This window comes from Cervus elaphus, chromosome 9, assembly GCF_910594005.1.
Source record: "Cervus elaphus chromosome 9, mCerEla1.1, whole genome shotgun sequence".
Lineage (NCBI taxonomy): Eukaryota > Metazoa > Chordata > Mammalia > Artiodactyla > Cervidae > Cervus > Cervus elaphus.
Genome location: NC_057823.1, coordinates 108,425,037 through 108,452,428, shown reverse-complemented (window position 1 = coordinate 108,452,428; position 27,392 = coordinate 108,425,037). Strand labels below are relative to the sequence as shown.

General features: G+C 41.1%; 1 protein-coding gene across 1 annotated transcript; it reads right to left on the bottom strand.

The window, feature by feature from the left end:
• Window positions 1-772: 772 nt before the first annotated feature.
• Window positions 773-27,392, bottom strand: SLC25A46 (solute carrier family 25 member 46). The gene is made up of 8 exons (XM_043913769.1): window positions 27,006-27,392; window positions 23,958-24,000; window positions 22,989-23,046; window positions 20,736-20,813; window positions 20,256-20,356; window positions 9,972-10,028; window positions 8,692-8,749; window positions 773-4,690 (listed from the first exon to the last, which is right to left on the bottom strand). The coding sequence occupies exons 1-8, from the start codon at window positions 27,271-27,273 to the stop codon at window positions 4,112-4,114; spliced, it is 1,242 nt and encodes a 413-aa protein (XP_043769704.1). The 5' UTR covers window positions 27,274-27,392; the 3' UTR covers window positions 773-4,111.

The window sequence follows — 27,392 nt, the reverse complement described above, 5'->3', positions numbered from 1 at the left end:
GTTTTTCTGATTATTTTAGTATTTTCAAGCAATGCCCACCACCTGTATCTATTTTCTCCCTAAACAGCACTATTCAGAAAATTGCCTGAGGACAGCTATAAGGATCAAATATGGGTCTCTGTAATAAACAAAGACAATACATAGGCAATTTTATGTAAGGAATATGATACTTGTTTTGCACACATCACAGACATCAGAATGATTTTTTAAGTAATGGGCAAAAATGTTTAACTTTACACAGATACTTTCCTTGATCTTCCTTTGTACCTACAAAAGTGTAACTTTTCTTTTACCACTGTCTGTAGGTGTAGGACAACCTTCCCTTCTAGGTCTTTGGCTGGTCTCATAACTCGATTGACATGAGACAGATTAACAGGAGAAAAGTTTTCATATGTGCAGGAGCCGCCATGCAATAAGCCTTAAAGGAGGGAACTGGCTTTTAAAATTTTTAGATGAAAAAACAACTTATGAATAATTGACAGGCAGAGGAGTTTGTGGTGGGGGTGGAGAATGGTGAAGAAGTAACAGGTTTATTCACACAGCTCCCTCAGCCCTACATGCCCTCTTCCCATACAGGCGGGGCAACTTTCACACGAGCAATTTGCTTTCAGTGGAACAAAGAAGGGTCTGAGTGTCCTCTTGCACTAGCTGTCTCTCAAGTACCTTTAATTCAAAGTCATATGCCAACATCACATATTTGGGGGGGACATATTCTGAACCTCCTCACCACCAGATTTAGTAGTTTTCTAGCATGAGTAAGAGAAAATTAGTATTTTATTTCAATGTTTTATTTAACCTTTTCATATTACACAATTTGCTGAAAACATTTAAAATACCAGTGAGACAAAAACAATTTTAAAAAAGAAAAAACACACAGACCAAATACCTCTTCTAGCTGAGGTATACTGCATAAGATTCATTGTCAAATCACAAGTTTTTGTTACTCAGTTATACAACTTGGAAGCATTTCAATGATACTCAGTCACTCAAAAGGAAGACATCATATATCCAGTTTATATGAGAGAGAGAGAAAAGGAGAGAAATGTACAACTACCTGAAAGAGAAGAGAAACCAGAAATGCCAAAGTTAAGTATTACTTAAATTCTAGTGCAATGTGAGTTGTTACCAACGGGATTTTATTTCCATATATATTACTGAAAATAACTAATTCAAACCTATCTTTTCAAGAGCTGGCAGATTGTTCATTTTTCCCCCATAAGATCTGGGAAGCAAACTGAGGGCAAACGTCCTGCACAAAGTCAGCTGAAAAACCAAATATCCAAGCAGTGTGTTTTGTTTCCTGGGCAGATGTATGAATACACGGGAAGACTGAAGTACTTGCACCCAGTCAGTTAAGCAAATGCTGTGCGCGGTTTTAACAAGCCCAGTGCTGAAAAGACAGCTGTGGACAGGCAAGCGTAACTTGCAAAAATGAGCAAGACCTCTAGTCTCTCAGTTTTATTTCTGAAAACACTATCAAACCCCACAGTCCACAATTATTTTGAAATTAGTTTGTTTTGACTCATAACATCTAGTGCTGGAGTTTAAAGACTTATATTATTTACACTTAGAGATTATTTTGCAAGAAACCATAAACAGTCCCTCAAAGGAAAGAGATTTATAAACAGATTTGGTAAGCCAGTTCATAAACTCACTTAACACAGTTAAGTAATATTAACCAGATGTTTCCGTTTTTAATTCCATTGCTTTCAGACTATAGGACTTAAGAAACCCAACAATGTAAGGCAAGCGTATCACACTTCAGCTCCATGGCCAAACCTAGCTTATATAAGTGGACCATTGGGACTGTGAAATATTTTAATAGAATATTATTCATGATACTATTAATCAAACTGAATTAAAAATGTTATTCTAAGGTATTATCATATTAAGAACTATAGCCTATGGGTATTTGACTTTGGCACCTAAAGAAACAAAGCAATTTTTAAAAGGGAAAGAGCATGTCTAATGTTTATTTTGCTTATTCCTTTCTAAATTCAGTTAAACATAATTGGCCAACATTTAAGTGCTTCAATTTTAAAGATTTCTTTTTATATTTCAACTAATTTGGAATGGTAATAAAAAATTAGTATTTTACTTGCCGCATTTCAACTTTAAAGTTGTACTCTTTCTCCAAAGAGAAAAGGTAAAACCAACCTACTTGTGTGTGGTTCAGCCTATCAGTCTTATAATGATTCCATAATGAGACAGTACTATGTAACTGAATCTTCATGATAACATCCATAAAATAATCTTGAAATATCTAGTTTTTAACTAGATAAAGGATCCTAGATTTTCACTAGTAGATACTTGATTCCATTCAGATTCTGTTCTATAAATTTTCTAAAACTTGTAATTTTCAGTTTACTCTTTTCTGAAACCATCTTCTTTGATTATAATAAAAATGAAAGGTTTTTAGGAAGTTGGGCATATTATAAACATCTAAAAATTTACTTAGAAATTCAAAGGCAATGAAAACAACGTATATGCTGCAAATCAGACAAATCATTACCTGAAAGTGTGTAACTTATGTTTAATTTTACTTTCCCCCCTTGGTGGAATGGGAAAATGGAAAACCTGTGTGCTTTAGTCATCAAAAAAAAACCACATTCACAAGATAATTGAGAGAGTTGCCACATATATATTGTTTGATACTTTTTGGATATCATCTTTTGGTTTCAACATTATTAATCACAAAAAGTAACCATTTCACTGACATTCAGTTAAGTAAAATACACCTCAGTTTGTATGCATTCTAGGTTGGACAACATCAGTGCAGTCACCATATTCCAGCTTGCTAAATGGATCAATCAAATGCATATTTTACTACACAAAGAGCCTCACCCACCAAATTCAATTTAGGGACAGAATTTTTATTAAACTGATTACCAACATTTTTGTTTATTATTTGTTGAAATTCTTTTCTTCACCCATAAAAAGCAAGGATAAACTTCCTTTGAAGTTTCTATTTTTCATCAGTATTCATCCAAACAAATTTCAATAAAGGGTGATAAACCTGCATTTCCCTTTATGTATATCTAGTTTGGAGAATACAACTATGAACAAAAACAAGAAAAAAATAAAAATTAAAGCCTTTAATGATGACTCTATGAAAGGCATGAGGCACAAATTCCCAGGTAAATTTTAATCGTGTCTTCTCTAAGACAGGTCATTCAGAAATGAAAGGCAAGTGACATTCCCTTTAGTACACAATTTGTAAATGTGGAAATAGGAATCGTTGTCATGATTATTTTCTGTCTCTGTTAATGAGTGGCTCTAAAAACAGTCTAATGATTCATAAAACCAGGTAAGCAACTCAAACTTTATAAATGTATGACAGATTATAAGCTGCTGGCACTGAAGTGGGGGGTTTGATATGGACAAGCACGCCGTTTGCCTTTATCTTTTGGGCACCTTGGCTTTTAATGCTTTGTTCTGATATTCACGCAGAAAGTACGTAACTTCATTTTAGACAGTAAGCTGATCTAAGAGTGGAAAATATGTAGGGATGAAGGAAATTCCAAGTTATATGTATGCATATAAATGGCTTTATAATAATAAATGTACAGCCATTAAAGTTCTACAGGGACAGTACAATTTAAAACTCTCAGCTTCTGCTTACAGACTGCCAAACCTAATCCTTCTTGTCTTTATTACTGACAACATAATTTGCTTAAAGGTAAACTATGCCCTCCTGCTACTATATGCTGTATTAAGAATGACATACCAGTATCAATGCAGAAGGTGAAATAAACGTGTAATAAATATTAAAGTCAGATGAAATAAATTCAGCTCTGTGAAATTTGGTTTTCAGTTTGCTGACAAATATTTGCTTCTTCCCAAGATTCTTTTTAGTTTGGCATTAGTACTATACTAGCTAGAATTTAATTCATACGAGTGTTTTTACTATGTTTTCAAATTTGGAATACTCTGAATCCAAAATATATATCTATGCCTTTTTCAAGAGGTGGAGAGTCAATATAATCATCATGGGCTGTTCCTGCCAGTTTCCGCTCGTATCCATTTTGAACCCGTTTTTCACTTTTGTCCTTCATAATTTCATAACAAAGTATCCAGAGGATGTCTTCCAGACTAAGCAGGGCTCTGAATCTCAAACGCTGTTTTGAAGAAGCGTGGAGTAAATGACTTTGGTAATCTGCAGAACCGCCGCGTGCAGCGCGTACTGGATGACCACGGCACCAAAGCCCTTGTAGAAGCCGAGCAGGCCCTCCTCCTGCCTCACGGTGCGGACGCAGTCTCTCATGCCCTCGTACTGCGTGTTAATCGGGAGCACCTCGTACCCCAGGTCTGTGTTGTCGATGATCGTGCGGGTGCCCTGCACGTGCAGGCGGTGCAGAACCGTCTCCAGCGGGTACAGCGTGACGTCAGAGCAGAGGCTGGCCACGAAGTTGGCGATGAGCTCCGGAAAGTAGGCGTCCAGCATGCTCTGCACCGGGCTGGCGCTCTCGCCGAGGTGGCCGTCGTAAGCCTTTCTCTTCAGGATGAGCAGGACGACCTTCTGGACGACCGAGCTGATGACGTAATGGAGAACCCCGTGCAGCACCGTGGGGAAGACCAAGGACAGGAGCGGAAGCAGGCGCTTGCTGTGAGGCACGCCCAAGCCGATCACTCTTCCAATCCCCTCCCTGACACACTCCAGAATCCCGGTGCCATCTCGGATTATCTCACTCTGCGATGAAAAGGAGGAAACAGTAAAAGTCATCAGCTGTTGCTTCTGTCACAGAGGATTCTTTTCAGGTCCGTTTAAGTCCCTTTTAAATTAATGTACTGACTAAAGGGGAGAAACATCAATGGTTTGCAAATGACAAATGTTATCTAGGCATTAGATCCTTTTTTCAAATAAAATTTCACAAAACAGCAGCGAAACTGGGAGCTATTGCAATTGGGGAAGGGAGACAGGGGAAGAGACGTGGCAGGGGACACACCAGGTGTCCCTACCTCAAGAAGCTCCCTGGGACTCATCCTGAAAAGCAATAACTACTGTACATAAGGAGGCACAGTGCTTGGGTGGAAGGCATGGCCTTACCCCTGGCTCCAGTAGGACTTGCTGGCTCTGTGATCATGGGCACGTGACTTTACTTCTCCTAAGAGAATTACTCTTCTACAAAAGTGGGATTAGGCCGACCTACCTTTATGCACAGAGCTGCTGGGAGCATTAAATGCAAGAAGGCCTGGTGCACAGAAAGCCTCAGGAGATGTTAAGTCACTATCATCTGCAATGTCTCTACTTTTTATAATTATGGGATGTGTATAAGAAGTTGTGATACTGGTTACAGAGGCGCAGACAGGCAGAAAAGCAATTCCCTGGTGGCTCAGTGGTAAAGAACCCACCTGCCAACGCAGGAGACAAGAGGTTCGATCGTTCCATCAGGAAGATTCTCTGGAGAAGGGAATGGCAGCCTACTCCAGTATTCTTGCCTGGAGAATCCCATGGACAGAGGAGCCTGGCGGGCTATAGTCCACGGGGTTGCAGAAGAGTTGGACACTTAGCGACTAAACAACAACAACAACAAAGAGGCCAATTTGGCCGCAACAGTGACTGAAGAGAAGAGGAAAAAGTGAAGTTAAAAAGGTATTCTGGGGCCACAGCATGCCACCGTGCAGACTTTGGTCTTTAGTCAGATGGGAAATGACTAGCTGGTCTGAAGCATAAGATGGATAAGATGGAATTTGTGTTATACTGGCTGTCGTGCAGAGGAGCATGAGAACGGAGGCTGAGAAACCAGTTAAAGATGTGATGGTGGATTGGAACAGCAGGTAGCAAAGGAAATAAAATGCTTCAACTGTGCTTTTTATCATAAAATTACAGCCAACAGGAATTCCTGGTGGACAGGATGTGGGTTATGGGAAAGAGAAGACAAGGATGAGCTTCAGAGCCACCGGCCAGAGGCGCTGGAGGGATAACAGTCCTCTCGCTGAGCTGGGCTGCACTGCCAGGCAGCAACCAGGTGGGTGGGGGGGGAGATCCAGAGTTCAGAAATGTGGAGTCTAGGGTGTGAGCTCCAAGAGCAGTTTACAGTCTAGACTAAAAGGAAAAGGTCGGAGCCGGACACATAAATGTGCAAGTTTGCAGTAAAGCTAAACCATGAGACCAAGACGAGCCCACCTAACCTCGGTCACTTCCCTGCCTCTGTCTCCCTTCCCACTCCAGCCTGTTGTAATGCAGCAGCCAAAGAGATCCCATTCAGGACCTAAGTCAGATCATGTCATCCTCCTGCTCAGACCCACCACCGACTCCCGTCTCCCTCAAAGCAAAGCCAAGCTATCACAGTGTCTTCAGGGTCCTGCGTGCACTCTCCGCCCTTTTCCACCTCAGACCGCATCTCCTCCTGTTCTCCTGTCCTGAGTCAGCTTCAGCTGTACCGGCCTTCTCTTTGCTTCGCAAACACAAGTAGGATGCAAGCCTCTCGCAGGGTCTTTGCACCCGCGTTCCCTCTGCTTAGAACGCTCTGCTCCCAAATACCTGTGTAGTTCTTATGTTCACACCTTTACTCAAAGGACTTTTGCTTCTGAGAGAGAACTTTCTGGATCTTGAAAAAATAGTAATCACTTCTCTCTACCCATTACACCTCTTAATCTCCTTGTCTTATTTTTATCCTCTTTGGTACTTAGCACCATGAAGTATCCTTTTATTTATCTTGTTTACTCCGCTGAGAAGTCTGAAATTCATCTCAGAGATGAGATGGATCCTTACTCAGCAAAGGGATATGAGCGTTGCAGCTTAGGAACACTAACCCTGCATGAGTATGTAGAATGGCCTTTAAGTCCAGGAAATAGAACAAGGCGTCTTAGTAAAAGACAAGTCACTAGGAAGTTTACATGTAAGAGCTTCAGGAAGTGTCCTTTAGGAGATCTATGCATAAATGTGTGATTTTCAAGGCAAAGCCTGTTCTCAAAGAGATCTGAGCTCCCCAGACAGGCAATCCTGCCCCCGCCCCGCCCCCCCCAGACTATGAAGTAGGAAGAAAGCAGCTATGTGACGTGAAGGGCTGGGAAGGGGGGCCTATCGGTGGGCGCCGTCTCAGATACTCCCTGAAGTCAGAACTGACAGGATGACTGACTAGTTACAAAGGATGAAGGAGATAGGAAAATCAAGACTTCTCTACTTTTTAAACTCATAGAGATGGGAGAGTTAAAAGGAGTCACGGGAGTACTGAGCTCTCCCGGCCGTGACTGTGTGATACGGAGCAGAGGGCCGCTGACTGCGCCCTGGACTGCACCCCGGACTGCACCCCGGACTGCGCCGCTGACTGCGCCCCGGACTGCGCCGCTGACTGCACCCTGGACTGCGCTCCGGACTGCGCCCCCGACTGCGCCCCGGAGCACAAGAGAAGACGTGGGAAAGGTGGCATGAAAAGCGGGGAGGGCGCTCAAGAGAGAACCGGGAAATCAGGCGGCAGGAAGGAAGCAGCAGGTGGGAGCCCGAGCAGGAAACACATCGGAGATTCGGGGTTAAAAAAATCAGAATGAACAGCTAGTGAGCTAGGAACTCTACACAAATAATTCATTTAATCTTTGTAATTCAGTTAATAAAATACTGTTCCCATTTTATGGATGAGAAAAATAAGATTTAGAAAGGTTAAGACATCATCTCTAAGTTACAGACCTAATTTAAGCAGAGAAATGACTGTGATACGGGGCTGTCTGAAGCTAACACTCGCTTTCCCCAAGATGTCACCCTGTTTGTTTTTCCTTCATTATCTTCCTGTTGTTGCTTTCCTTATCTTTGAAATGATGTCATCTTATATTGACAACTCTTTAAGCTGCAGCCCCATACAAGGGTTATATCATTTTCACACTGTCAAGTGCAAGGGGATAGGAAATACCTGGGTAGCAAGACATTAACGTCAAACAATAATTCTACAAAATACATAAATAAATCGATGTGGCCAGAAAAGCACCTGAGTGGAAAAAGAGTAATTTGAAGAGGTAACGCTGATCCAGTGAGGCTTTTACAGAGAAAACTCATACACGCCAAAGACAGAAATACTCTAGAGCATCTGCCACTGGAGACAGAAGACAGGGGGCAGACAGCTGGACTGTGTGAAGAGGGTAGAGGCGGCTCGCTCAGTTTTAAGGGTAGGAATGGTACGTGAGAAAGGACCCCAATTCAGTGTACCTGAAGCGCCACCACGTGGTTAGAAACAGTGAAACAATGTAGAATGTGAGCAGGAGATTGCTTTAGCTTCTGTAGTACACAGCATCAAATGCTCCCTAAAAGGAGTATGGAAAAAGAATGCTACCTACTGGTAAACTAGCTATGGGAACTACTCTTCTAATTGTTTCATGTTCAAGCAGTTTATTATCTGATAGGCCATAACCATTTGAGTTATACATAAGCATCTTAAAAAGTTGGGGGGGCACTCTATAGATTTTTTTCTTTTTAGAGCAAGTCATAGGCTGGGTTCTGAGACATCTGAATCGAGAGTACATCTGCCTATCATAAGGGATAACAAGAATTAACACTAGAGGCGTAAATTAAATTTGCAAAGAAAACTGACACACTGGCAATGTACCTAGCATATAATCTCCGATATATGTATGGTATCTGTGAAACATTTTGTTTAGGATATTGTCTTAAATTTTTATTACACTATCAGACATACACAATATACTGAATATTCCAAAAGACATTTTTAATGAAAAAAGTGACAATAAAAAATAGCTCACCTGTACTGTTTCAATTAGACTTGCTGAATAAAAAGGCATTGCCACTATGTAAGTTAGGCTGTAGAAATTAAAACAAACTTATCAGTACACTGAAACAGGAAGCTTACACTAGAGTTTTTAATACCTATTTTAATATATCAACATAATCTATATCAAGCTTGAATAACAACTTCAAGGTTTTCAACTATTAATACTTATAGCCTAAAGATACTTCAGAGACCTATAACGTAAGATGCTTTACTCAACAATTAGAGATGAAAATCTATGTATTAAAATAACACAGAGACAGCCTGCAAGAAAATAACTTATTTTGGACCAGTAAAACGTAGGCTTGTTTATGATTCACTATTGGAACATCTACCTGCACACAGCTAATGTAGCCTATGAATCAGATACTTCAAATTTAGGATGAGGAATCCATTCCATTGCTTGCCTTTTTAGTGACACCTGAACAAGGCTACTGTTCTGCTATTGTCCTATCTATTATCATTATTAATTCCCAGATTTCCCACCCAGCAGAGCTAAGCCAGTCTTCCATGGTGAGTGAAGTCCCCTTTCATTATTAAAAAACAATATTGTACAGCTTTGCAAAGTTGCTTCCTATTGCAACTGCTGAGACATACAACTTTGCAAGCCTGCAAAATATAGTCACTTAAAATGATGTCAAGGTGGGACTTACCTAACCCCATGGGCCAGGTCCTGGCAAGTAGTGGTTTTCAAGGTGAATGGAACATCACTAAGTAATAATGTGCTGGAATGTCCCACAGAGGGAGCCAGCAAGCTGGGGGGTTTCCAATTCACAATCTTCAAGAAAAATTAAAAAGTGAAGAGTAAAATTCTAATCTATAAAAATGGTCAGTGGTGTAATGTCACTAAGTGCCTTTAGGACTACATTTTAATGACACTAAGGTTTTGAGTTTGCTCATCACCATACAAATAAATTTGTATGTCTGCTTACCAATAAAATAATGATAATAATTATAAGAATAATAATTTTCCTGGCAATTCAGGTTTAACAAGTTGACAATCCTTGCTAACTTCCTAAGAACACAAAGAAAAATTAAGTTGTGATTTCAGCCTTCCAAATTAGAAAGATTTGAAAGATAACATACATTTCAGGATTTTATTCCTAAACTTTGTTAATTTTCTTATTAAGTTTTAGTCCCATAAATATTTCTTTTGCTCTTATTTTCTTTAACTTTTATTTAATAAGCTTTTTTAAGTTCTAACACTATGAAAACTGGTTAAATTTCAATACAAATGCTGCTTTTGATACTTACGATTTCAATAGAAGGTGTTCTCCTATTTGTTTAGGATTCCATTTATGTGAAATCTCCCTAAAAAAATAAACAAAAGCCATGCTATTTAAAACATCCTGAATTAACCCAAGTTTCAAAACGTTAATCAATTTTTAATTTTTTTTTTTAATCTGTAGCAGAAATATATTCTAATGGTGAACAATTTTCTTTCTGGGACCTGTCAAACAATTACAGTGGGTTGAAAAGAGAAAAAACATAGGCGGTCTTTCTGTATGCGCTGACAAAGGAGGAAGCGTTATAAGTGATGACAGAAATGGACACGGGGGAGCTCCCTGGTAGTCCAGTGGTTAGGACTCTGTGCTTCCACTACCGAGGGCCTGGGTTCAATCCCTGAAGCCATGCAGCGTGGCCACAAAAAAAATGGCAGACAGGAAAACAATGGATGGGGAAGGGAAAGGCAGACAAGAAAACAGAATAAAGGAAGAAAAGCTTAATTAACTGTAGCGCTGAATGACACATTTGTGTAGCACCTAATTTTCAAAGTGCCTCTACTTATTAAGATGGCATTACTTTTGTGATTTTTATTATATTCTATTATCTTTTTAAGCTCCTGCTGTATGCCAGACATTGTGCAAAGCACTTCGCATAAATTATTTCTAACCCTCACAATGAACCTATAACCCTCATTTCATAGATGAGGAAACAGGCTGAGATGGTTCGTAACTTACCCAAAGCCATGCAACAAGTTAGTGGTGGAACTGGGTCTAAACCCTGGTCCATATGACTTGAAGTCTATACTATCTGCCTGTACTGCCTCTCATCTCACTTGATACAAGAAGGAATCCTGTGAGATAAACAGATATTGCCTTGTATATCTTACTGCCTTGTAACACCTATAGTAAGGTATTGCCTTTTACTTATGAGAAAAAGAAAGGTCAAAAAGATCACAGGGATATGTTCCAAGGAGAGGGACAGAATGCCATGTCTTGGACCAAGGTCTAGGACTGTGTGCATCCTGCGATTTAGGTTACTTTGGGAACCTGAAAAGAGGAGAGAGGCAAGCTAAATGCAGAAGAAAAAGGGAGAAAGTTATATCAAGAGTAAAGTAAAAAATGAGAAAACATGGAGAATAAAGGGGAAATCAAAAAAGGAGGCAGAAGAAGTGAAAAGGCAGACAGAGAGGATGGAAGGGAGGGGAGTGAGGAAGGTGGCGTAACAGAGAAAAGGAAAACGTAAAACCAAGTGGAGACTGGCTGCCACCAGCTTGCCCGGTTACACTGGCGCACACACAATACCCTACAGTCAGAGCAGGAGCCCGAGAAAAACATTTTCTGCTTGAAATGAATAAATATGACATAAGGAGACAAAGGAATACATTTTATATTGAAAAGGCGAAGGAAACCACTAATAATATGAGTGTTCTAAAAACAAACTCAGTACACTTACGGCACGCGTGATGCATGAATATTTCTACATTTTCCTAGAGACTGAAAGGTCCGCAGAGAAACTTTGAGAAAACAAAACAACCATCTCTGATTTATAAGACCTTAGAGAGTGTTCTGGGTCACATTCTGATGAAATTATTACCAGGATACAATACTAGCTCTGAACAATTGTAGAAAAATAGCTGGAATGACATTTAATGATTACGACAAAAATTCTAAAAAAGACTAGGCTACTTATCTTACTGACTTTATGATTATAAAATAAAATATGCTAAAAGGTTTGTAAATCTATTACTCTTGCCTGTGTGCCAAGCTGCTTCAGTCCTGTCCGACTCTTTGCAACACTGTGGACTGTAGCCCACCATGCTCCTGTCCATGGGATTCTCCAGACAAGAATGCTGGAGCGGGTTGCCATGCCTTCCTCCAGGGGATCTTCCGGACTCGGGGGTCGAGCCCACAACTCCTATATCTCTTGCACTGGCAGGTGGATTCTTTACCACTAACGGCACCTGGGAAGCTCTCCATTCTCTTACATGGCCTCGGCACCTGGGAAGCCCTCCATGCTCTCACATGGCCTCGGCACCTGGGAAGCCCTCCATTCTCTCACATGGCCTCGGCACCTGGGAAGCCCTCCATTCTCTTACATGGCCTCGGCACCTAGGAAGCCCTCCATTCTCTTATATGGCCTCAAACAGGGTTACCACAGGTTATTATGATGTTAATTTTGAGCATTTCATTAACATTATGGATACGTGGGTCTGTAACCTGCCTTTCTGTAAGGACTGGGACACGTTTGCCTTTAACACTAATTACTGTTCAGTCACTGAGTCTTGTCTGACTCTCTGTAACCCATGGGCTGCAGCATGCCAGGCTTCCCTGTCCTTCACCATCTCTTGGAGTTTGCTCAGGCTCACTGAATACTAATTACTGCTGCCAATTCTTAAGATCATTAGGATTAAGGTAAAAACAGCAAAAAGAGAAATTTAAAACCAAGTATAAAAAAAAAATGAGACACTCTTCCTGGTATCTATTCTTTTATAAAATGTGTAAAACTTACTGCCACAGCTTTAGAAATTTAAACTAGCACATTTAAATGCTTCATGAAGAGGGTAGTGTAAAAATATACTTCTGATTAAACCTTTTTATAGTCCATCACCAAGTACCAGGATATGTAGCTATTTTTAATTCACTATCTTCACAAGCAAACACTGCCCTTGAAATGAGCAACAAAATTAAAGAGAAGTGACTTGCTTTTTATCAGACTTTTTATTTGATATACACACACTCCCATGCACAATCAATATACAAAAGCAACAGAATTTTGAAATAACACTGTATTTGTGCAGCCTTTACTTTTTAAAAAAAAATAATTTATTTACTTATTTAATGGCTGTGCCGAGTCTTGGCTGCTGTGCTGGTTTTTCTCCAGTTGTGGTGCACAGGCTTCTGATCGCGGCGACTTCTCTCGTGGTAGCGCACAGGCTCTAGAGCAGGTGAGCTCGGCAGCTGCAGTTCTCTGGCTCTAGGGCACGGGCTCGGCAGTTGCGGTTCGCCGGCTCTAGGGCACGGGCTCGGCAGTTGCGGTTCGCCGGCTCTAGGGCACGGGCTCGGCAGTTATGGTTCGCCGGCTCTAGGGCACGTGGGCTCAGCAGTTGTGGTTTGCTGGCTCTAGAGCACTGGCTCGGCAGTTGCGGCTCATGGGCTTTAGAACACCAGCTTGGCAGTTGTGGTTTGCCAGCTCCAAAACATCGGCTCAGCAGTTTTGGCTCCCCAGCTCTAGAACACTGGCCCAGCAGTTGTGGTTTGCTGGCTTTAGAACACCAACTCAGCAGTTGTGGCTCGCTAGCTCTAGAGCACTGACTTGGGAGTTGTGGTTTGCTGGCTCTAGAACACCAGCCCAGCAGTTGCAGCTCGCTGGCTCTAGAACACTGGCCCAGCAGTTGTGGTTCTCCGGCTTTGGAACACCAACTCAGCAGCTGTGGTTGGCCAACTCTAGGGCACGTGGGCTTGGCAGTTGCGGCTCGCCAGCTTTAGAACACTGGCTCGGCAGTCACGGTTTGCCGGCTCTAGAGCACCGGCCCAGCAGTTGCAGCTCGCCAGCTCTAGAACACCGGCTCAGTAGTTGTGGCGCACAGGCTCAGCTGCTCCATGGCATGTGGGATCTTCCCAGGTCAGGAACTGAACCTGCGTCTCTTGCACTGGCAGCAGATTCTTTACCACTGAGCCACCAGGGAAGCCCCCAGCCTTCACTTTCAATTGCTTCTTACTTTCCCATGGTCAAAGAGTTACCCTCTTTAAGAAAAAACATCTAACCCAAGCCCCTCATCTTCCAGCTCCTTCTTTTCTTCTCTCCTCTTCCCAGCTGACTGTCTAAACTTGCTATTTCCATGCCCTAACTTTGTACTCATCACTGAACCCACTCCAAGCTGGCTTTCATCCTATTATTCTACAGCTCCTGCCAAGGTCTCTGTGACCTCCATCCACATCACTAAAATCAAACGGGCATTTTCAAGGTTGTGCCTTATTTGACCTTTCAGCAGCCATCATGCACTTGTGTTCCCTGCTGCTTCTGGAAGCCCTCCCTCCCCCAGACTCTTCTGGTTTTTCTCCTCTCTTCTCGTCTCTACTTTTGACTCCTGTGCAGGGGCATTTTTCTTAACTCAGTGATTTACGCTCGAGTTCTCAGCCCTTCTTTTCTTCCTTTATATGTTATACTCCTTCCCTAGGCAACCTCATCCAACAGGACGCTTCAGGACCTCCCAAATCTGCTGTCTTCGGTTTAGACTTCTCTCTGTGTCAGAATGAACTTGTCCAAAATCAAACTTATGATTTTTCTTTCTTAGACTCTTTCAGTGTTCCCTAAGTGAGAACTGTTAATCAAAGGAAATCTACCGAACTGGAGAAAGATTTCATTGTATTTAAAATGGAATGTGTTCAAGGTCAGTGAACTCAGAGGAGTCATTAGGAGAAACAGACAACAGGAGAAGGAAACAGTAACATGTGCAGCCACACATGTGAGGAGTCAGCCGAACGGATTCTGCGAGAGACTCAACTACACAGGTAGCCTTGGGTGGGGTGCTCCTTATGTTAGTGATCTGAGAAATGCCACAGGAAAGGAACGGCCACTTCAGGGTAGAGCAACACCAAGTCTGACTGACTCTGCCTCAGGGAAGGTTTGGGGAAGGCCTGGGATGGATCTGGGCAGTAGACAAAGAAAGATCACAGATGATGACCCAGGGTTATAGTCATTTTTTTTTTTTTTTAGAAGCAATAAATACTGAGAAACTATAAGCTTGGTGACTTAATAAACATTACAGATTTATTCTTTTTCTCAGATGTGATCATCATCAGTATAAAAAGACTAAATATTGGTGAATCAGTACTGTCTCACCTAGGGATCACCATGCAATTCAAGAACCTCAGTCTCGAAGACCCTAGAGCCCATCCTGAAATGCTAACTTCTGTGAAATGCTTTGGCTTACTACTTCTTACTGCTTTGATACTTTGTCTGCTATGACTTTGTTTTCCCCCAAGAAAAGTCAACCTTGCCCAAGGCAGTCAGGATTTAAAAAAAAAGAAAAAAGGTTTATACTCTAAGAATGGCTTTATTTGACATCTAATTGTTGTTGTTCAGTCGCTAAGTTGTGTCCAACTCTTTTGCAACCCATGGACTGTTGCCCACCAGGCTCCTCTGTCCATGCAATTTCCCAGGTAAGAAGACTGGAGTTGGTTGCCTTTCATTCTCCAGGGATCTTTCTGACCCAGGGATCGAACCCGCATCTCCAGCACTGGCAGGCAGATTCTTTACCACTGAGCCACCAGAGAAGCCTAACATCCAGTTACATAACCCAAAATTCTAGAAGTCACCCTTGACACCTTCTTGTCTATCACTGACCAACTTTAATCCATCACCAAGTTCAATCAATTTTACCTAAATATATCTTAAAGTCATCCATTTACACCCATTTCAAAGATACCATCCTGGTCCTAGTTACTGTATTTCTTTCCTAGGCTGTGATAGCCTACGAACACGTATCCTTATATCTATTTTGGTCCTCCTGTGGTCTTTTCATCTCCACTTACAATGACCCTTTAAAAACATACATCTGATTATGTCACTGACGCCTACTTAAAACTCTCCAGTATTCTTAAAGTGGTCTACAAGTTCAAGCACAGACCGGCTCTTGCTCTCCATCCTGCTCTGAGTTCAAACTCTATGAGCGTTTCCCTCAATTACCAGGGCTGCCCAGGTGGCTCGAGTGGTAAAGAATCTGCCTGCAATGCAGGAGATTTGCATTCAATCCCTGGGTCGGGAAGATCTCCTGGAGAAGGGCATGGCGACCCACTCCAGTATTCTTGCCTGGAGAATCCCATGGCTAGAGGAGCCTGGCAGGAAACAGTCCACGGGGTCACAAAGAGTCGGACAGGACTGAATGACTAACTAACACACATTCCCTCAGTTACATGAATTCTTCGCATTCCCCCCGCCACACTCTGCACAAATTAGTCTGTGTCTCCTGATTGCCATTCGGATCTCAGTTTAAGTGTCACTTTCTTAGCAACATTGTTCCTAACCCTCTAACACTCTCATGGAACCATATTCTTTTCATTTAGAGAACAAATCTCAATTTGTCATTGTTCATTCATTAGGGGGATTATTTTACATAACATATGTCTCTTACACTAGATCCCAAGCGTCATGGTCAAAGGTACTTTTTGATTCTTCTCCTCACTGTATATATAACTTTCTAGTAAGTATCTAGCACATAGTAGGGACTCAGGAAATATGAGCTAAATAAATAAATGAAATAATGAGTGCGACTTACCACCAAAACTTAACCCAAGTAGAATATCTCAAAGATAACCTTTTGTGTCTTATTTAATAAGACTCAAAATGACCAGGAGAAATATATACCCACACAACTGATGTGTCTGCATACCTACAGAATGAGAAAGTTAGATAACAAAATTGTCTTCTCATTCTCATTTTTCTTTTCCCTTCCCTTAACCTGAAGTTAAAGTTACTACTTCATCTCTGTTTTAGAGAAATGCTGTTACATCCCTAAGGTTCCAGAACTAAAAAGTAGTATGAGTGTGTGCATGTGCATGCTAAGTCGCTTGATTCAGTCGTGTCTGACTCCTTGCAAACCACAGACTGTAGCCCAACCCTCTGTCTGTGGGATTCTCTGGGAAAGAATTCTGGAGTGGGTAGCCATTCCCTACTCCAGGGACTTCCCGCCCCACAGACCAAACCCATGGTCCCTGTGGCTCCTGCACTGCAGGCGGATTCTTCACCACTGAGCCACTGGGGAAGCCCAAAAGCAGCACAGCCAGGAGCAACAGTGTTCTGACTGCAAATACAGAATTCTTTATACTTTATAATACAGAAATCACTGAATTTTGTTAAATTTTTATTTACCTCGTGTTTCCTGAATTCCTACTATGTGCTCAAAATCAGGTATACAGTAAGGGGAAGAAACAAAGGGAATCCGTGACCCTAAAGGCTGGGACCTAGTGTGAGGGACATATGTTAAAATAAAATAATCCCACTAATGAATGAATAATGACAAGCTGAATTTTGTGTTTGTAGGACAATGTCAAGGACATTTGATGACAAGTACTACATTTTGTGAACTTCCAGATGTTCAAGCTGGTTTTAGAAAAGGCAGAGGAACCAGAGTCAAACTGCCAACATCCGCTGGATCATGGAAAAAGCAAGAGAGTTCCAGAAAAACATCTATTTCTGCTTTATTGACTATGCCCAAGCCTTTGACTGTGTGGATTACAACAAACTGTGGAAAATTCTGAAAGAGATGGGAATACCAGACCACCTGACCTGCCTCTTGAGAAACCTGTATGCAGGTTGGAAGCAACAGTTAGAACTGGACATGGAACAACAGACTGGCTCCAAATAGGAAAAGGAGTATGTCAAGGCTGTATATTGTCACCCTGCTTATTTAACTTACATGCAGAGTACATCATGAGAAACACTGGGCTGGAAGAAGCACAAGCTGGAATCAAGATTGGCGGGAGAAATATCAATAACCTCAGATATGCAGATGACACCACCCTTATGGCAGAAAGTGAAGAGAAAAAAAGCCTCTTGATGAAAGTGAAAGAGGAGAGACAAAAAGTTGGCTTAAAGCTTAACATTCAGAAAACTAAGATCATGGCATCTGGTCCCATCACTTCATGGGAAACAGATGGGGAGACAGTGGAAACAGTGTCAGACTTTAATTTTTTGGGCTCCAAAATCACTGCAGATGGTGATTGCAGCCATGAAATTAAAAGATGCTTATCCCTTGGAAGGAAAGTTATGACCAACCTAGACAGCATATTAAAAAGCAGAGACATGACTTTGCCAACAAAGGTCTCTCTGATCAAGGCTATGGTTTTTCCAGTGGTCGTGTGTGGATGTGAGAGTTGGACTGTGAAGAAAGCTGAGCACTAAAAAATTGATGCTTTTGAACTGTGGTGTTGGAGAAGACTCTTGAGAGTCCCTTGGACTACAAGGAGATCCGACCAGTCCAACCTAAAGGAGATCAGTCCTGGGTGTTCATTGGAAGGACTGATGCTGAAGCTGAAACTCCAGTACTTTGGCCACCTCATGCGAAGAGTTGACTCATTAGAAAAGACCCTGATGCTGGGAGGGATTGGGGGCAGGAGGAGAAGGGGATGACAGAGAATGAGATGGCTGGATGGCATCACTGACTCGATGGACATGAGTTTGAGTAAACTCCGGGAGTTGGTGATGGACAGGGAGGCCTGGCATGCTGCAATTCATGGGGTCGCAAAGAGTCGGACACGACTGAGCAACTGAACTGACTGACTGACTACATTTTGACATTATGTGTGATATAAAAAGCAATGGGGTAAAATTAAAGGTCAGAAATTCACATTTTTTTAAAGTGTGAGAGGAGCAACTTTTAGCTGATGAAATGTTTTTGTCTGAAACATTTAGCAAAGCTATGTTAAAGGAACTTCAAGGCTATGCAGTCCTTCAAAAGCACTCACAGTGGCAAAAAGCCTGGTATCAGTCTCCTGTCTTTATTTCCTTCCCTGTAAAGACTGAATCTCAAGTCTGAGATGCTGGTGGCTGCACCTTCAACTCCCTCAGTTCCTGTCAATCCAAAAAATTAACCCTGCCAGGGGCCAATTCTGGATTAACAAACCATTTGGCCTTTAACTCCACCCCTGGGGTTTACTGTTGATAAAGAAAATCAGAGTCCTGCTAAACAACACCTAAACAAATTTATGGGATCTCCAATATTATCCCTTAACGTTATTTCCATAGATCCCTTGCAAAGTTCCCCTTCTGTCGCTCAGAGCTGTGACTCCCAAACATCTGTCACTGGTCTTACGCTCTTTTACTTTGACCCCCGTGCTCATCCTTCTTCCACCTCATCCTGTTTCAGAGAGAAGAGAGACCCATAAGCAAACATTCCGCCTCCCTCCAGAAGAATCCACTGTTCTGATTCCCCTCTTGGCTTCCAGGCCACCACTGTCCTCGAGCTTACTGCTACTGCCACATTTGTTCTGTGAGCATCTCTTTCTACACATCCACCCACCCACCCACCCCCATACAGAGCCCAGGATTCTGTCCTTGGTTCACTCTGTCATTTAATCTACACTTTCTCCTTAGGGAACTTCACCCATCCTCAAGCTTCAACTGAACATTCAAAGCCACGCCTCCAGGTTCAAATTTTCCCTGAACTCTGACCCATAGTTCCAGCCTCTTCCAGGCGTGTCCCGTGGATGTCTCAGACTTCATTTATTGAGAGTTGCTTTCCTCATCTTTCCCACTACAGCTTACTCTTCTTTATGATTCTCCAACTCAGTTCCAATCGAGAAATCTGTCACTGCTGCTAAATCACTCTCCTACAACCCCATTCCCAATATTATCAATTATACTTCAGAAATGTCTGTCCAGCTTCTGTTCTGTTCCATAGTTGAGACCCTTCTCAATCTGGCCTATATTACCATAACAGTTTTCCATGTCTCTGTCTGCATCAATCTTTTTTCTAAACATTGCCACTTGAATATATCCTTGACCGAATAACCTGTATATTAAAAAAAAGCAAACAATCCCCCACCTTAGATTTCCAACTCCATAGACAATAAAATCTAAGTCACTTATCAAAGGCAGAACCACGCTTTAGTCTAGTACCTCGGCTTTTCACCTTATCCTACTCCACACATGCTCAATATTTAAGCACAAGACACTTCTCACCACTCAGACCTTCCAATTTCCATAAAATTGTGGACGCTGTCACCTCGAATTGCTCTCCTACTCTGCCAAGTTATTTCCTACTCATAATTCCAGATCTAGCTCAGACTTCAGGTTTTAAAAAGAATTTTTGCCGATAAATCCATGTAAACTGTCCCATGGACTCCAAAAGGGGTTTGTTTAATCATAGCATGAATCATGATGTGGGCTTCCCTTGTAGCTCAGTTGGTAAAGAATGTGCCTGCAATGTAGGAGACCCGGGTTCTATCCTTGGGTCGGGAGGAGCCACTGGAGAAGGAAATGGCAACCCACTCTAGTATCCTTGCCTGGAAAATCCCACAGACAGAGGAGCCTGGCAGGTTACAGTCCATGGGGTCGCAAAGAGTCAGACACGACTGAGTGACTGAACTGAACTGAATACATAGCAGTAGGAGCTGAAAGACATATCTCAATAGATACTAGACCAGGAAGGGTTTTCTCCATCGCATACCAATTCCGTAAGCCATAATTATTTATTCTGTTTCTTCTCTTAGCTACTTTAAGCAAGTTTTCAAATTCAAGGTATTTTTAGCAACTATCATTTTTTCATATTTTTAATATGAAGCTAATAATGAAAAATGCCAAAAAAGGTACCTTGGTAAAGGTGTGAATTCACTGATTATTCCCTCTGCTCCAAGTGTGATTCCCTGCACGATAAATGTACTTCCCATTCCTTTCCAAAGGGCCCTTGGTCCCTAAAATGACCAAAATTTATTATTATTTCTGTTAATGCCTAAAAAGGAAATACAAAAGTTCTTAATAAAACTTGACATTAAATGTTTTCTGCTATTTCCCAGTAAGACATTACTCTAAGAACATTTTAGTAAAGAATGACAAGTAAATTACCTCCTTTCTTTAGTATTTGTTGTGTGAGCTACATTTAGGCCAAGATAAACACTCCAAATTAATTATCTCTAATATGGATTAAATACCTTTAATATTTAATTAATTTTGGCAAAAGTGTGACGTTACTGATTATTCAGTGATATCAAAAGGTATCATTACCCAGTTAAGTTACTTTTAGTATAAGAGTTATAATATCTTCAGTAACTAAATTAAAAGATTATTTCTCACCTGGGTTTTGTTGAAGCTGTACATAATATTGATGACTGTAAATGGGGTGAGATGATAGTGCCGAGCATGGTAGTTAACCTGTAAAAAAGATATTTTATGATTATTTTCTGTTATTGTTTTGTCAAGAAATAAGAGCATGAAAGATACACAGTGGAGTCATAGCATAAATAAAAGTTCAATTGTAAAGTCAGCATGAATTATACAGAAGCAAAATTACTTTAGAAAATGCTTTAAATAACTTAAAAGCAAAGAACATGCGCTTATACACACACAACCCTGAAAAACCAATGTATAATATATCCAGGCTTCCCTTATAGCTCAGTTGGTAAAGAATCTGCCTGCAATAAAATATATAATAAAGAAGGCTTTGTTGTTTGATATTTATGTTTCCTTAAACATCAGCATGAAATTCACTGTGGCAAAATGCTCATGCCATTTAACACATAGGAACCATAAAGAACTCTGGGAATAGATTTCTGTCTTCCACGGCAAGCAGTAACAAGCTATAAACAATTGGTAAATTATGAAATCAGTATGGGGGATCAGAACTAATACTTAATAAGTGACATAATAAAAAAGTATCAGAATGCATTATACACTCTGAAAGTATTACTTTATAAAACATTTTTAAACATCACTCATATATGTATACACTGGATCACAATGCAATATTGTCACAATGTAAAAAATGTGTCTAAAATTCGCTATTCTAGGGCATATACACTGTTCATGCTACTTAAATACTGAATTCTCTCTATATGCTTACATTTTGGTGCTAAGCATAAAAAAATTATTATTTTGAAAAACTGGTTTATCTTTTCTAACTCAATTTTCAAAGAGGATGTTATACTATAGGTGCTTTTGCCAGTGTGGCCCATTAGCCCTCAAAAGCCTTATTATCCTTTCAGGGGATAGACATGTTCAAAATTATTTTCTTGATACTAAGGCATCATTTTCCTTTGTTATTGTGTTGACATTTTCAATAATAGTGCCAAAGCAATAGTGGGTAAAATTGCTAACTCTGGCATAACTGAAGGCAGTGGCAGCAAACTGTATTTTTGTACTTATTGTATTCTTCATCTGACTCACGTGTGAAGATGCAAAAGCCACTTTCCCTAAAAGATGCCCTTGGTGAAGCAGTAAGATATACTAATTTTATAGAATCTTGACTCCTGAGTACACATCATCTTTCTAATTTAATATTTTGTGTATTGCATAATGAATATACTGTTATAAGAAAAAGAACTTGTCTGATGGAGCTGTGAGTCTGAAAATAGTCACTTTTTTCCATGGAATACCATTTTTTTTCTGGAAAAACTAACAAGACTATAGTTACTTGGGACAAACATATTTTTAAAACTAAACAAAGTGGCTCACTGATTAGAAAACAAGACTATTAGCTGCCAAAGATAAATTTGAGCCTATGAGCAAAAATTAGAAATCTGGAAACCCTATATCCACTACCATGAACATACCAAAACTCAAACACTTTTCTGGTGAGATTTATAGTGATTGTAATGGTGGTGGTTTTTTAATACAGTAAAAGCAAATGTCATAACATTTAGAAGATCTATATAATCAGTAAATCAATATTTTTCAATTAATCAATGCATGATGTAATAGAATCACACATGGGTAAAAAGAAACCCATTCAACATGAAGGACAGATCAACAGGTTTTAATGTAAAAGAGTACAAAAACATTTAACCTGTGTGGTTTAAGGTTTCACAATGCAAATAACTTTATCTGCCAATTATCTAAAAAAATATAAAACTCCCATTTTTAAGTACATATGTATATAAGGCTAGGCTTTCTTGTTTCTTTCAAAAACATGTGCTGCAACAGACTGACTGCAGAAACAGATGTGACAATCTGGCTGCCTTCTATTATGCCAGACATTAAAGATATTTTCAAAAAAGTTCTATAAAAATGTTATTTATGCTAATACCTCATCAATTTATTGTTATTTTAATGAATTAAACATATATATATGTATATAAATTTTCCCAGTTTGGGATTCTGAAATGGCAAATATTGGTAGATACAATCCATATAAACAATCATTCTTTAGGGATCTCAATAAATTTTAAGACTTAGCTTTCAAAGAGCAAAAAGTTTGAGAACTGATATATTATACATTTTGGTATACATCACGTGGAATAATGGTTACATGGTCTCAGCCATTTATCTGAGGCCTATATGTCAAATCAGGGTTAGGATCACTGTTTAGAAAACTACATAAAGTACATTTACCTGACACTGGCGGCGCAGAACGATGCAGGGATGGGCCAGTACGTTTTCTGTAAAAAGACTATAAAAGGACAATTCATATTTACAACACATGTAAAACTGAATTTATTCTTAAGGAATCATGTATTACTTAAGTGATACATTATTCTTAAAAGTAAAAAAAATAGAGTTTTCAATGTTTCAGTTTGTTTATAAATCATTGTACCAATAATAAGATTCAATATGAAAAAAAACTAAAATCAGATTTGCAAACTGGTAAGCAAAGAAACAACATATAATATGTACAGTATAAAGATGAAATTATCGATACACTTGTAGGCCTGATATGGAAAACTTACTTCCTAGACAATTTAAATGCCCCTTCCCCTTTCTTTCAGACGATATGCTGTGAACAAAGTTCTTATCAAAAGAGCCCTCCACCCTGTAAATTTTGGCGTGGATGTACTTTGCACTTAAGTTACAGGGATTTTAATGAACATATTAGGGGAGACCTAGATGCTATGCTCTTTTTTCCTAACAACAACACTAGTTGAATCAGATATCACAAAATAAACACTAAAGGCGTCTCAAAAACTATATTTACACAATATTTTACAGTATATGGAAATGCTGATTCTACAGATGCTATGCGGCTAAATATCTTGTCATAATTCTGATGTTTAGGAAAAAGGTTCAATGCAAAATTACTTGTTTTGGGGAGGGAGATAAGATTACATTTTATTTTTTGGACAGACACATGAAAAGTTCTTACAATGTTCCTTTAAATTATTTTGTGTTTATAAAATTGAACGAATTTTCACTATCCTTATGGGGGAAAATTATAGGTTTTAAATAATTTTTCTGCACAGAACTTTTTAATATTTAACTACTGCTCCAAAAATCAATCTAAAGGAAGTAATACTAATTATTTAACATTATAAAGAAAAAACTTTAAATAAAACTTGAATTAAAAATCTTTAGACAAAACATTACCTTGCAAGTCCAATACCAAATCCAGCAAATCTATTCAACTGCTCTAAAATAGAAAGAATACGATTACTTATAACCATTATTTAGGTTTACCATAAAAAAGAACAAAAAATATCTTTTTACTAACATGATATTCATTTAAACTCCATGTCCCCAAATCGAATTTTGACAGGGGCCAGGAAGGTCATTTGAACGAGTGAAGAGCTCCATTGGAGCTTGTGGCAAGTTGCAAGGGGTAGACGCCTAACTACTTTTCAACTCCAAATCATTGTTGCCACATGGAACTCTTGAGTCCAGGGTTTCAAAGCTGTGATTTTCCTAAACAGATATTCTCATTTTTATATAGTATCTTCCAGTTTTAAAATATTGGCAACTATTTTTAAAAGGATTAGTTAATTTCATGTAGGCCAAATCAAACATGTTTTGCAGGTAAATGCTAAGGGCTACTAGTTTTCAACTTCCGACTAATCTTTTTTTTTCTAGTGAAGACTCTGACTGATAACTTTCATCAACCACACCTCCCGTGTTGTAATCAGTCATTCACTGTGACTGGTGGAAAGTATTTGTGTTAAACCAACAGTTGCAAGCAAAACATCTCATGAACTTAATTAAGTTGAAAGAGCACTTAGGGTAGCTAAAATGGGAAAAAGAGGCTCTCTTCTCTCTCTTCCCAAGTTTTAAAGACTCTGATGTGTTGTTATTTAGTTGCTCAGTTGTGTCCAACTCTTTTGTGACCCCAGTGACTGTAGCCCACCAGGCTCCTCTGTCCATGGGATTTCCCAGGCAATATTGGAGTGGGTTTCCATTTTTCTCCAGAATAGTTTGATAGTAGCTGCTTAATTCCTGGAGAAGGATATGGCAACCTACTCCAGTACTCTCGCCTGAAAAGTCCCAGGAACAGAGGCCACCTGACACCCTACAGTCCATGGGTTGCTAAGATTCGGACATGACTGAATGACTGAACACGCAGCCTAACCAGGTCTCTGTGATATACTACTGTGTACGTACGTGCTGCTGCTCATGGCACAACTATAGTCTGATCAGGAGGGTTTACAGCTGGAAAATTCCTACCCATGTGTCAAAAGAGAAAACAAATTTTTTTTTCTAACTGAAAAACTTAAAATCATAAAGATGAAATATCAAACCCCGAGAGACATTAAATTTCAGCTATAATATTCACAAGGGATTTTTCTCCCATTCTCTTCTTGCTCCCCTCTTCTCCAATCCCTCCCTCTCATCTCTGCTCTTTTGAATGAAGTAATGCCCTCACTATTCCCTGAGAGCCAAAACATGACCATGTAAACAATCTCTGGGGAAACCACCATTGCCTTGAAAAATATACAAGAGCAAAGGCTTCTTTTGCCCAATTAAGATACTTTCCTCCTTTCATCTTTTCCCTTTGTGTTTGTATAGGTCCTTCAATAAACTAACAAAAAATACCACTGACATTCTCTGGAAGGGGTCAGGAAGGTTTACTAGTATTAACGAAGTCTCCCAGGCGTCTATCCTCTTTGCAGAGTTTTTCACCAGCCTCTTAACTGCTGCAAAACACCCCCCACAAAACCCTGGATATTAAAGATCTCATTTTAACCATCAATGCATAAATTATGAAAAGGTAAAACGTCAGCTCTACTGCCTGAGAAGGTAACTGTGAGGCAATCACATATGCATTCTGAATAATTTATAACTTTCCAGTACTCCTTCTGGGACCTATGGGAAAAAAAACAGCGCTAGAGTGAAAATCTAACTGTATATATAACACTGAGTAAGTCACCGATCCTCCATCTATCCTCACTGGATGATAGTACAGTCTGTTCCTCCCCGTAACCCAAACCAAATAAATGTTACTGTACTTCCTAGTCAAAGAAATGAGACTAAAATTTATGTCTAGAATGTACATAATATTTAAGGGTATGATCTATTATTCTAACACTTTTAGGAGAACGGGAACATGCAGCAGCCATTATCTCCATTTTATGAATCCCGACGATGTTGAAAATATCTAGATCACATAGAGTTGCAATTAAAACATCTTTGTCTTCTGACAAGGAGGCCTGGCGTGCTGCAGTCTATGGGGTTGCAGACTCCGACACGACTGAGCAACTGAACTGAACCGATCTTCTGACACTGCAAAGAATAATTATGTCTTGATTCCAAATTCTTATCTTGAAAACGTCTTAAGTGTTTTTCATTCTTTAGTGGAATTTTTAAGTAAAAAAAAGAAAGGAGGAGGTGGGAAAATACAGAAGTAGTTTGGGATCTAGAACACGAACACAACTCCTATGATTACATGGAAAAAAGAAAGGTTGACTTTTAGCCTACTGTGTGGTCCACACTGTATCAGGCATTACTGACACCTCATTTTGTTTGTAGGTCTTTTTTTTTTTTTTTCCCACAAAACCCTTAATTATTCTTCTATACACTTTAAAGATGAGGACAGCAAGAGAGCACAGAGGTTAAGAGAGTCTCAGCTTTCAATAGTGGTAGAGAAAGCTCTGAGCCGAAGGCTGCCTATGGTCTCGGAGAAAGTTATTTGTACAACGCAAAGCCACCACTGATCAATGGAATCAAGGTGATACAGCGGCCGGTCAATCAGCTATTTCTCACGTAAGTCCCGATAAACAGCAAGCCAATCTCCTTTGTGGATTCTGGGCATGGGAGGTAGCATGCCGAAAACCTTCCGTGATCGCTGCCACGCAAGGCTAAGGCAAGCCTCTCCAGAAAACCCTGGGGCAGGGAGAGGGCGGAGGCCCGCTCCGGGGGCAGAGGGCGAAAGGAGCGCCGAGAGGCGGCGCGGCGGGTCCGGTGGGCGCGACCCCGCGCGGGGCCCCGGCCGCCGACTACTACCCCCGCCCCTCCTACTCCCGGGGTCCCTCCCCGCCGCTCCGTGCGGACCACCCCCCCGAACCCCACCCTTGTCCGCCCCTCCAGCCCCCCGAGATCCCCAGGCTCTCACAGTCGCCTCCCACCCCGCCCCTCAGGCGCCCGCCCCCCAGGCCCTCACCGCCTTCCCTCAGGCGCTCGCCCCCTTCATGCCCCCCAGGCCCTCACCGCCGCTGCGCCCCGCGCCGCCGGGGCAGGGCCCCTCCGCCGGGCCCTCGGGCGGCGTGCACGGGGCGGGCGCGCCGCGGGGCGGGCTCTCCTCGGCCCAGTGCAGGTTGCGGCTCCCCGGGATGTCTGGGGGAGAGGTCACCCAGCGGCTCAGGTCCGACGCGGAGCTGAAGGACCTCGCCGGAAAGGCGCCGCCAAAGCCCGGCTCGTCTCGGGCCCCAGCCCGGTAGCCCAAGCCGTCGAACCCGTCCGGGCGCCGCGGATGCATCGCGCACGGGGGCAGGATGAGGCCAGCCCGCCCCGGAGCCCGCCGCCACCCGGGCCACACAGCCTCTCCTCAGCGGCCGCGGCGCCCCGGCAGCCTGACACCCGGAAGTCACGCCGGCA

Bases quoted from the DNA above. Each gene is read 5' to 3' on its own strand.
- SLC25A46 (XM_043913769.1), bottom strand. From the start codon at position 27,273: ATGCATCCGCGGCGCCCGGACGGGTTCGACGGCTTGGGCTACCGGGCT. The intron at 20,814-22,988 runs GTAAATGTACTT...TCTTTTTTACAG, and splicing joins TTCTGCGCCGCCAGTGTCAG to GTTAACTACCATGCTCGGCA. The intron at 10,029-20,255 runs GTACCTTTTTTG...TTATTTTTTTAG, and splicing joins GAATTCACACCTTTACCAAG to GGAGATTTCACATAAATGGA.